General features: G+C 43.7%; 1 protein-coding gene across 2 annotated transcripts; it reads left to right on the plus strand.

Moving 5' to 3' along the window:
• Nucleotides 1-6551: 6551 nt before the first annotated feature.
• Nucleotides 6552-10707, plus strand: LOC148017349 (uncharacterized). 2 transcript variants are annotated; one of them, XM_087662558.1, is made up of 5 exons: nt 6552-8673; nt 9205-9512; nt 9850-9955; nt 10114-10178; nt 10300-10707. In XM_087662558.1, exons 1-5 carry the CDS (start codon nt 7163-7165, stop codon nt 10356-10358), a joined length of 2049 nt encoding a protein of 682 aa, XP_087518684.1. In that variant the 5' UTR covers nt 6552-7162; the 3' UTR covers nt 10359-10707. The 2 variants fall into 2 exon arrangements, with proteins under 2 accessions (XP_087518684.1, XP_087518685.1); XM_087662559.1 differs by having other exon boundaries at nt 6554-8673; nt 10303-10707.
• Nucleotides 10708-12109: the final 1402 nt, after the last annotated feature.

Below are 12109 nucleotides of genomic sequence, written 5' to 3' on the forward strand. Positions count from 1 at the left end.
GCATCAATGTAGTAGATGATGTGATAAGCATATGTTGATGATATGGTAGGTAGTTGATGATGAAAGGCATTCTATGATTATCAAGTAAGGCTTAGCTTGGCATAGCCTAGTCTACACTTATATTTGGGCTAGGTGTGTATAAAGGCAAGAGGATCTTCTATTTGTATATTGGATTATTTTAAGGTGAAGATTATTTGAAGATGTTTGAAGCTAATGGAGGTTTGCATACATCAAGAGAAGAAAATGCAAGAAGATATGTGTATGCCAACAAAGGATTCTCCTATATGAGAAGATAACTTGTGATACCAAGTATAGACCCTATCTCAATATACTCAAGCTTAAGCTTGATATACTTGCCCAATAAGACAACTGTAGCACCAAGTCCATCCTTAAATACTTATATAATTCACACCCTCTCTAGAAGATAAGTAATTAAAAAAGGACTTGATGCCATCGTGCACTTCTCACGTGTGCTTGTCAAGCTTTATGCTCGCATTAGGGGAGTTTTGAGGTTTCGAAAATGCCTTTTAGGAGATAGAGAGAATGTGCTCTAGACCAATAGGAGTAGAGCCTCTATAACGGAAGTTCTATTTTAAAAAACACAAAAAATCATATTCATATATATATATATATATATATATATATATATATATATATTATTACGACTTTGTAGATATATATATATATATAATATTACGACTTTGTATTATCAATATCTATTTTTAGCCTCTTATATTCATGATTATGACATTCTTGGCAATTCGTTTGGCAGTCCATCAAGTCCTGGACTCTTGCCTTTAGAGAGTCCTTTTATTGTGTCCACAAGTTCATGTTCCTACAAGTCATGCTCCATTATTTGTGCTAGAGTGGCAAGGATAACTTTAGGTCTTATCCTAGCTATTTTGGCTCTTGCCAGCATCACCTCTTGAGGCTAGGAGGCGGGAGGGGAGAAGATGTATGCAAAAAATTCTCTAGCTATTTCCAGATTTTCTTCATTACTTCCAGCATGAGACCCATCTATCTTTCTCAGAATAGGGAATGCAGTCCTCTTTTTTCTTTCTCAGATTATTAAAAATCTCTTTGGATGGTCTATCCAATCTTCCTACCCACCACATCCTAGTATATAGTTTCATACTTTTAGCTTCCTCCTCCTCCGTATTTCTTAACTCTTTTTTATTGATAGCCCTTCTTCTTGCCCCTGGTAGTCCCCCCAAGTCAATTTTCTGTTCTAAATCATCTAGGTTTTGGTAGGAGATCTTCTTTTTTCTTTTATATTGACCACTCTCTCCTTTTTAGCTTGTCTTAGAAGATCCTGAGAGTCACTAATTGCCATGGACCAGGCTTGAGCTGGGTGGGAGGTGAGTCTAAATGCCTCTTTCCAGATACATTGAATGCCTTGCCTAACCTGATTCTCTTTAAACAGTCTCGGGTCTGTATGGAACCATCCTGCCCTAATTACATTTAGATTATTGGATAATGAGGTCACCATAGGGTAGTGATCTGACAAAACAATATCCTTTTCTGACCTACAACTTACATTTACAAATGAAGAGAGCAAACCTACAGAAATGTAGACTCGGTGCAGTCTGGCTTTCCTTATAGCTTGCCTTTTTGGTTATTGGACCAGGTAAAGCCAATATCTGTGTTGATGTCTACCAGTCTATGGAATGTTTTGCAATCTTCCCATGCCTTTTTTTCTTGTCTAGAAACCACCAGGCCTTTCTGCATGTACCTATCAGCTACATCTTCCACGATGTTAAAATCACCTAGGACTATTAGAAGACAATGTGCCATCATTAGAGATCTCCATATTGCAAACGTCCTTTCATGAGCATTACAGGATGCATATACTGATGTGATCACAAATTTTTCTTCATCATTGACAAATATTGAGATCCACCTATTATTAGGGTCAATTTCAACTTTTGACACCAAATCATTTAATTTTCCATTAATTCCTATTGCTATTCCACCGCTTCTCTGAGTGTGGTGAGTAACATACCAAATAAAGTTATTTCTAATTATTTGGAGATTGCTCTTCAAGTTAACACCTGTCGTTTTGATTTCTTGAAAATATATTACATCTGGTGAGGACTGGTTATCCCTTAACCATTTCTTGATGATTCTGGTCAGAGAGACCTTTGCAATTGAGTGAAATAAGCTTAATTGATTTAATTTGTTTTTGCCTTTCCTGGATGTTTCTTTTCCTTTAGAGAACGGTTTACTTACATTGTCCCCTACCTTGGAAAAACGTCTTTTGGAAGTCTCCTGATTTTTGTCATCACCTGTTTTAGGGCTTTTAAAGAATTTGGGAGAGGTGATGTCTCCTTCAAAATTCTCCTCTACATCCTCGATGTTGACATCACACTGAGTGTTTAAATCTATGTTATTGGCTTCACCAAAATTCTCTGTCTCCTTCTATGTATTCCCTACCATAACTTCCTCTACTTCAGAGTCTGAAGACTCAGTTTCCTTGAAGTTCTCATCTGATGACTTAGGGCCAGAAGTTTCATCTGGGACATCAATGAGTAAGGCGACAAATCTATTATTGTTCTTTTTTTTTTGTTAACATTGCTGTTAATATTGTTGACATTGGTGTTCTTTTTACCATTTTTATTAACTTTTTTGAAGCCGTCATCGGGAGATTTCTGTTCTTTTTGATTTACATGGGCCTCCCTAGGTTTCATCTCAGGGCAATCTCTGATAAAATTACCAACCTTCATACACTTGAAGCATGCATTAGGAAGGTTCCTGTAAGATAGTGGTTGTTTGGTTAAGACATTCCCTTCAATGTCTGTGATGAGCAGAGAGTCGGAGAGTCTGTTGTTGATTTCCATTTCGATTAAGACCTACGGGAACCACCTAGGATTAACCAAATTGGTAGGCCTCTATTCCAAAAGTTTACCTAGAGGAGCAACCATGGTTTTAACAAAAGGAAATAAATTACGAGGGAGGTCGATGAGTTCCACCCACATAGGGACTCTCGAAGGCTTATCAATCATGGGATTAAAACCAAGGAACCATTTGAATAATGTCAGGGGAGAATTTTTGATCATCCATTGACCTATCCCTAATACTTGGAGGAGCATTTCTTCTGATTTGAAGAGGAGGAAGAAGAAATTATTCGGCATGTAATTCATTTCCACGACCCGACAGCCTAACGACTCCCAATTAGATTTTAACCAATTCCTCCTTATTTTAGTGGGAGGCCTACGGCCATGACAGAGACCATCAAGGGCTCTTTTTTCAAACTCTTCATTCCATGATTTCAAGCTAGCTGTGTTCAATGCTACTGGATTAACAAATTCTTTCTCACATGCTGACTCTGTCGATGTCTCTTTGTGCTTGCCTTTTGCCTTATTTGGAGACACAGCCGACGAACAACCTCCTTGTTCATTATGGCACTTACTTCTATGAGCCTCTATGTTTCCATCGGTTTGAGCGTCTTTATTGAGTTGCGGTGGACTTGAGGAGGCTTTAGGAGCCAATCCAATAGATTGAGAGCCTCCCGACTGTACTTCCCTTGGTCTCCCCCCGTCTGCAAGTGCTCTCCATGGCTCTACATTTGGAGGAATCATGTTTTGCCAAATGTTAGGATGGAGATTAGAGTTCTAATACCCAAAGTTTTAAAGAGAGTTAAAAGATCCTTTAAGAGATTTAGCCAGCCCCATCGATTCATGATGAAAAGATGCTCCGGTTGCTGTCATGTGATTGAAGCTAGTACCGTCCCAAATTGAAGGAAATGTGTTGGGAATGTTGCAGATGTCGGCTCCATGATGTTGATTTGAGGTGAAGGAACCCCTCCCCCGTAGGAGAGAGTATGATCTTCTCCCTTTTCTCCCTTCTCCTTGGTTACTGTGCTAGCTAAGTGTTATAAGATTCGAGATACATGCTCAACTTTCTTATATACTTAAAAATATATATGGCGAATATTATGCTGGCATAGAGGGAGAATAGATGAGAGAAAATAAAGATGTAGAGAGAGAGAGAGATGTAGAGAAATTGGCAACACACTAGGGACTGGAAGACCGGTCCCCCCCTTGTGGAGTTATATTATTGACAAGGAGCAAGCTCCTTCGTTACACATACGCTAGTTCTTACTTGTAGATCTTGGAAACAAGATCACGATTCCTTGCATGGTATACAACCGACTAATACTTGCACAACTTGGAAGTTGGCACCTTTTGCTCCTTCTTGAGTCTCCTTCTCTCCTACACAATATGTGTAGGGCTCTCCTCTTGGCGCTTGATTTTAGCAGAGCTTTCACAGCACTTGCACCTTCTCTTCTCCTCTTGGAACTTGATTTCAGTAGAGCTTCCGCAACACTTGCACCTTCTCTTCTCCTCTTGGAACTTGATTTCAACAGAGCTTTCATAGCACTTGATTTCAGCAAAGCTTTCGCAGCACTTGCACCTTCTCTTCTCCTCTTGGATGCATGCAAAGTGATGCTTCCTTTATCTCCCCCACACCCAAGGAGAGCCTCCTCTTTTATAGGCTTTCAAGAGCTTCTCTTCTTGGAGAGAGACTTGAGTTGATCTTCATGCAAGATGTGGTTGTTCTAAGACGTACTATAGAGCACTAATTTCAAGATATCTCTCTGTGCGTTATTTAGATGAAAAAACATCCAACACAAAAGTTGTAGATCTCGCTGTTTTTGATAACTTTCGCGACCCGTTTTTAGAGATCATCTTTCTATCGTGAGATATTTTAAAAATAAATTCACAGTGTCCTTTTTTTTTAAAGAACAGCTTCTCAAACTGTACTCTTAACTTGTGGTCCATGCAACCACCTCAAGGAGAGTTCATTAAATTGCATTGGGCCTCAACCTTAAGATTGACTTCCACACAAAAGCTTGTGTCTTTTTAGACCTTAGGAAGAGAAAATCACTTCTCTCCTCACTTCCAGAGGATCATGTCTCTTGTCTTTCTTAGTGAGAGAATTACCTCTCTTGTCTTTCTTAATGAAAGAAAATATATTAAACCTTGACTTGTAAGGGAGAGGATGACCCCAAATGAATGCAATGCTCATTACACACAAGTAAACGTTCCTACGTGTCCCCGGATGCACACATAAATACATATACACAATGCTAATGCACTTCCTATTCTTAGAACTTAATCATTTTCATTTATGTGTAACTCCTTGGTTCTTGTGTACACTATTACACTTGGTAGACACTTCTTTCCCCCTTCATAACTTGCACTGCCTATACCAGATATCCCCGTCATAGTGCTCTGATCGCCCCATTAAGTGATGCACTAGGAATATTGGTCTCTAAATGGTCTCATGGCCATGCTAGATCATCATCAACACTTAAAGAAAAGTGAGTCATTAATTTATTGACATGAATTTATTAAATAGAGAATGCGTAATAAGCAATCAATTTAGTGACACCAAGGATAAGGAAAGGGGAGGAAACTAGGTTGCATGAAACAACGTGAGGGAAGGGATGAAACGGGAAAGTTTCCCATTACGCTCCAGTTCAACTCCCGTTACCTGTCATACCACAACTCTTTTACAACAATTTTTGTATATTTTAGAAGTTTTTAGAACGTTAATGCCACCAGTGCGACTGCCATGGAATTGGGCCGAAGGAGTATCCATAGTGCCCGTATTATCGGTGGGGCGATTGGGCTCTTACAATTATTACTCTTGAGTCTTCTCTAAGCTACAACCCTGGGTTTTGCAGCTCTAATGGGTCATATCATATATTGGGATCTAAACCCTTGTAATTATGTCCTTTACTTTTCTCGTTAAAATAAATAAATAAATATTACTTTTCGAAAGAAAAGGGCTTGAAGGCCACGTGGAAGGAATGTATACCAACTGGGGCAGGGCAAGGTCCTATGAGAGAATAACAAGTAGGTGAGGACGAACATCCACAGGAGCCACACGAAAGCCTTGCAATGATCGCGATCGCATCTACAGTGTGTGAATGCAACCGCGGGGGGGGGGGGGGGGACTGGCCTTTTGGGACGGGGGCCCCGCTGCAGGGGACCTAGACGCTAGGAGGCAGCGGGGAGCTTTTCTTAGCGGCGGCAGGTCGACGAGAGCGACGCGCTTTGAATTTATCCAAATAGCATTTTGTGCCACAAAAACGAACCCATATCATTACCGCCGGGATTACTTTCAAAAAAGCTATATTTCATAATTTCCCCCTTCCGTTAAACATTTTTTTAATGTATCTAAAAAACCTTTCATGTTTCCAAACAGAAAAGGATGTGGAAACCGGCTCACCCGGTAAATTAATTCCAGGAGGGAACGGGACGGGGTGGTAAAAAGGCCAGGAAAAAGCGGGATGGGAGAGGACAAATCGCAAAGCAAAGGGAGGGGGGAGACGGGGCTACGTCGCTTCTTCTGTTTGGTGCGTGCGTGTAGGTAGGTGCCCGGGGCCAACTATTTAGTATTATCTTTTCAACTTTTTGTGCCTCTTTTTTTCCTGATTTAAAAAAAGGAATAAAAAATGTTTGTGAGGACTGCTTGACCTTTCGCTTTTGCCATCTATTTGACCTGCTCATCACATCCCCTCTTCCGTCACCCTGCTCACTCTATTTTTCTGTCACATGGTGGATTGTAAGGCCGCACAGGCACAGAGAGAGAGAGAGAGAGAGAGAGAGAGAGAGAGAGGGGGCAGGGATTGTGCTTGCATGGTGGTCTCCTCTGCATCTTCTTCTTCCTTCTACTAATTGATCGGCTGTCTTTACCTGCACTTCTCCTTGCAGATCAGCCTCGACGCAGACCCCCTCCCCTCCTTCTCCCTCTGTGTAGGGATCTCGCACAGCATGCGCCCCCGTCTCCTTCCCTGATTTCCTTTTCTCCGCTTCCGTCTCGCTTTCTTCTTTTGCTTGTGGCCCGATTAATATCGACCCACACTGCCTGGCGCCTCGCTTGCGGTACTGTACTTCCTCCTTTACACTTGTCATCATAAAGCCTCCCCTTTCCTCCACTCCACTTAGCGGCGACAGCAGTCTCTCTCTCTCTCTCTCTCTCTCTCTCTGTGCTAGCCTTCTTCATTCTCACTCTGCACTTGGAGAAGCATCAATCAACATAACATGTTCTCATGCGCTCCCTGTCGTCATCCCAGCTGCCCCTCTCGATCAGGCCTTCAGTAATTCTTCCCTCCCCGTTGCCTCAATCCTGTTAACGCTCTGCACCAGAAAGCATGTCCAATGGACCAGATGCAGCAAGTTGGAGAAGTCACTGCACCGCCATCCCTGTGTCTATCCTGAGCAGTGCTTCCCATGAAGCTGCAGATCATGGCACTGCTGCTGCTGCGACAGGCGGCTCGACCCTCAGAGAGCGCGACTACATCGGCCTCTCGGACTCGAATTCATCAGCTAATGCCTCGTCGGTTCAGACCTCAACGTCGTCGTCTGTAAATGCGAAAGACCAATTAGAGCCCAAAGCTTCTTACAAACCGGCCGGCACCAGCTACGCAGTGCAGGTATGTCGAGATACCGAGCTGAGGCTGGGAATTGGGCCGAATTCTGAGACGAGCAGCAATAATGAGAGTCCGCAGTCTGGGGCAAGCCATGAAACTACCATGGCGGTTGGTAACGGTGGTACAGGAGACACAGGAATTATTACATCGGAGCAGCAGCTGCAGCAGAAGGTGGCGCAGCAACAGCAGGTGCCGTACAGCTACATGAGTGCTGTTGGTCTTACCGAGAAGGGCATGCAGGCCGCAGTTGATACAGCAGGACTGGAGGATCAGCAGCAGAAGATGCAGCTGATGCAACGTGCCATAGACACGCGCTTTCCCTTTCGACACGCGCAAGCCGATCAGGCCGGCAAGGATACCATGATTCAGCCAGGATCATCTATGTCGTCAAGGATGATGATGATGATGACAGAGGGCAGCAGGTTTGCGATCCCGGTGCCCAAGGTGAACAACTGCAGCACCAATCACATCGTCGCGGGCAACAACAGCTTGGGCAGTAATAATGCTCATCATCTAAGCGGCAGCAACAGCAGCACAGTGCCTGCGAAGCGCACGTATAACGAGGCTGCACTACTGTGCGACAACAGCAGCAGTACTGCTAGGGTTATGGCCACAAGCTGCAGCAGCACAGACCCTCGTGGCAGTGGCTGCATGGGGCCTCCCGCCCATCACCACCACCACCATCATCATCATGCCAGTACTTCTTCCTCTCACACTCCGCCTCCTCCTTGGAACAAGAGCGAGGCATCCGCGCCTGCTGCAGCTACTGCCGGTGGCTGGCACATGGCCTATCATTATTCCCCCGCTCCACTTCCTCAGCAGCACACTCAGAGTACCTTTGCTTCTGCCAGCCTTCATCATCATCCCCTCCATGCAGAGGCACAGCATCTTCAGCAGCAGCAGCGCCAGATGCTGCTTCTGCAGCAGCAGCAGCAGCAGCAGCATCTCCACCACCACCACCACCACCATCCCCTTAATACAGCTAGTATTCTAGCGTCCGTATTGCCCCCACGCCCCCTTTCTTCTCCACCTGCTGCTCCTATCATCGCCCCTGCAGCTCCTCTTAACGCAGCAGGCCCAACATCAAGCTGCAGCAGCTTCCCACAGAGCCCTAGCCACGAATATAATTCTGAAGTAGCCCCTGCTGCCCTCCCAACGACAAGCACAAATAGCAGTAGGAAGGCTCACCCAGCTGCTGATGCAGGTAGTGCGAACGACGACACTGGTAGCAAGTAAGCCCCTCTCTTCAGTTAGCTCATGCATGCACGCATGCATACACGTGCACACGTGAGACTCTTTTACCTTATTTGTCCCTGTAGTGTTCAATGCGTGAGCTTCTGCTAGGGAGGCACCTAGCTAAGTCTCTTATTTGTCCCTACAGTGTTCAATGTCATGAGCTTCTGCTAGGGAGGCACCAGATAACTAGCTAGGTGAGGGGGGTTGCAAGCTCCTATCCCCTACACGCAACCATTGCGAGTCGCGAGTCGCGAGCGCCCGTCCTCTACCGCCAACCGCACCTAGCTAGCTAGCAAACCCCCATCCCCTACACCCAACCGCACTTAGCTAGGTTTACGTTTGGCCGCCCCCTACCCCAATTTATCATACCTAGCTAGGTATGCCACGCCTCCCGTGCAGATCTTATCATAGTTCATAGTGTCAGAATTATAGTGGGAATTTATCTAAAACTTCTTGTGATACACACATACATCTAATTATTTAGTGTTGTCTCAGAGCTTATGTCTAATTATTTAGTGTGGTCTCAGAGCTCGAGTGGTCGGGTGGCCCCCAATCCGCTCCTTCCGAAAGCACACTCTTGCAGCTGCTAATTCCCAGCCCAGCCTTGAGAAGCTGCCTCCTCCTGCTCCTCTTCCTCCTAAATATGGATCAGTCGATCCCCCTAATCCACCACCGGCCGCGTCTCCCGATCATGATCACCATCACCAGCACAACAACTATGTCAAGGCCAAGCTGGATGGGGTCCGAATCTGCAGAAAGGTGGATCTCAGGTCGTACGACAGCTACAACAGCCTCAAATCCGCACTGCAAGACATGTTTCAAGGCTTTGTTCAGGGTACATGTTCCTCTCCTTACTTTTCTTAACAATTAAGGTCCTTACTTTTCTTAACAATTAAGGTTGTAATGTTGTCTTTCTCTACGGCTAAAGGATAAGCGTGTTCTTAAGCCATCATAGAAACATAAATAGAGTGAAAAGTTTGATGCCAGCCAAAGCTGTGTCACTTGACTATTGTTGATCTCTCCCCGAATCCTAGCAAGCTATTGGGCTAATTGCACTTTCACATAATTGAGAAGTGGCCAAGATATCTCAATTAGTGATCATAGTCTCAGGAAGCTTTCTCAATTAGTGCCTATACAGACCATATTATCTGATCATTCTCGCCTTATTGCAGGCAATGGTGACAACTCAAAGCTTGACCTAATTCATGGCCACGATTTCGTCCTAACTTATGAGGACAAGGACGGGGATTTGATGTTTGTGGGCGATTTGCAGTGGGAGTGAGTGATCATTGTCATTGCTGTTCTGATTAAATCTTTCTTTGCTCACAACTTTTATGCTGTAAATGTTCCATTAATGTTTGGGTACTGTTACTTTGAGGGATTATCCGGTCTATGAAGATCTGATTTTCTTCAGCCTTCTTTGTCAATTTGGTCAGGGACTTCGCCATGTCGACTGTGAAGAGTCTCCGCATTGTGAAAAGCTCGGGCGCTACAGGCTTTGGTATGTAAAGAGCAGGCACTGATTATTGAGAATTCGGATATAAACCTGCCTGATTCGCTGATAATTTACACTGTTGATTGCGGGGTTATGTCTATTGTCTCACCCTACTACTTTTCTGTAGCAGGAGTCCACACGAATGACTCAACCAAAGTAAATTCCGAGGCCAATATAATGAAGTAGGCCGATGCTGAATATCCCGCCACCACCACCACCACCACCATCATCATCATCATCAATTTCTTAAGCTAACCAGAAGTCTAATCAGGATGACTGCGCCATTATCAACCATAATTGCTCATACATATACATGACTCCACAGTGTATCCATCTGTAATTTTTGCAGAGAGCTTGCAGAGATGGGAAAGTAGCATGCAGCTAATTCTTCAGACCATTCTTGCTTTTCTTTGTAGCTTTGCCTTGTAGGAGGATATATCATATAGGTAAGATATGTGAATCAAAGGAGACACATACCCAGTACTGTCTACGGGTATCCTAGTATTTAATTCAGCTTTGTTTATATGGGCGTACCTTTCTGAGTGCGACAAGAAACGAATCTGTATGCCGTCTTCCGAATCATCAATTGACTGAAGTGCGACAAATAATGTTTATTGGGGAGGGGGCCCGGGGGTGGTGATGTGCACGGCCGGTGGTGGGGTTCGAACTCTTGGCATGTCATGCTTTTCTGAAGCCGCATTCTCGACATTTTAGCAGCACAAACTATCAAACGTTGATGCATCAGCGAACTTGCTTTTCTCTTTATTCGCTTTCGATTGTGGCGTTTTCTGCCGATTGCCCAATTCACAAGCATACATGGCCCATCTTTGTTCCACATAAAATAAGCAGCCTCTTTGGACCCACACTTGTGATCATTATCTTCACCATCGGTCTCTTCTCTCGGTCCCACTCACTTCTAAAGGGGTATGGATATGCATTACCCGACGTATGATCTATTAAACTATCATCTTAGTTCTTCCAAAGTCACCACCATATAATATTACGTGTCAGGCTAGAGTCTAGAGAGAGAGAGAGAGAGAGAGAGAGAGTGTGTGTGTGTTGTGTGTGTGTGGGGTGCGTGAGGTAGGGGGGCGGAAAAAGATTTTTTGTGGTAGGAAGCAATCCCAAGATGAAAGCATCCCACAATTCTAGGTTTTGAACCCTTGTGGATTCGGCTTGAAATTTGAGAGAGTGAGAGAGAGAGAAAGAGAGAGAGAGAGTGTGTGTGTGTGTGGGTGCGTATGTGTGTGCACATAGCTCTTTTGCATAGTGTGGGTGCATATGGTATCGCATGCATGTTCCATGATCATGAAGAGCTCTAGCGCATGTGTTTACTTACCTTTTCTTTTGAGTCTCTCATGAGGCTCGACATACTAAATTTTATAGTGATGCTAGCAAGTAAAATCCCTCTTGAAGATTTCAAGTATATTTCTAGAGCTTATATGGTTTGAGCACATTGACTCGTTGCCTCAAGTTCTTGTCTTTGATCCCCATTGTTATGGCTAGGAGTACCTTTATTGGTGAGACTTGTGAATGTAAAAATTTCTTTAATCTTGAAAACTATGGAATTTGTTATAGGTTAGATCTATAACTTATTTTGTATATCCACCACCTTGAGATTGTCCAAGAACAAAATGTCACAATGTCATTAACGTTTTTAGTTGATGTAGGATAAAAAGTTTGCTTTGTGTATTTGTTTCAATCTCAAAATTTCCCATTGCATGTTCTCATCGGCTCATCTCACTAACCACCACTTGGTTAGAGCTTGAGCTAGAGATTGTGGTCCAATGCATCAATATTAGTCAGGAGCTCTAGGAGTTTTTCATTTCTAGGAGGATGACATCAAATCAAGATGGAAATATATTTATGCATACTTGCAAGGTACACCACCATTAGACTATTAAAGTAGGGTGATCATTAGGTGTAAGAAGTTGGAA

Source organism: Lygodium microphyllum, chromosome 22, assembly GCF_053477565.2.
Source record: "Lygodium microphyllum isolate KBCC chromosome 22, Lygodium_microphyllum_v1.1.10, whole genome shotgun sequence".
Lineage (NCBI taxonomy): Eukaryota > Viridiplantae > Streptophyta > Polypodiopsida > Schizaeales > Lygodiaceae > Lygodium > Lygodium microphyllum.

Coding starts and splice junctions, on each gene's coding strand:
- LOC148017349 (XM_087662558.1), top strand. CDS start 7,163: ATGTCCAATGGACCAGATGCAGCAAGTTGGAGAAGTCACTGCACCGCC. Junction 9,513..9,849: donor GTTTCAAGGCTTTGTTCAGG/GTACATGTTCCT, acceptor GCCTTATTGCAG/GCAATGGTGACAACTCAAAG. Junction 10,179..10,299: donor CTCGGGCGCTACAGGCTTTG/GTATGTAAAGAG, acceptor ACTTTTCTGTAG/CAGGAGTCCACACGAATGAC.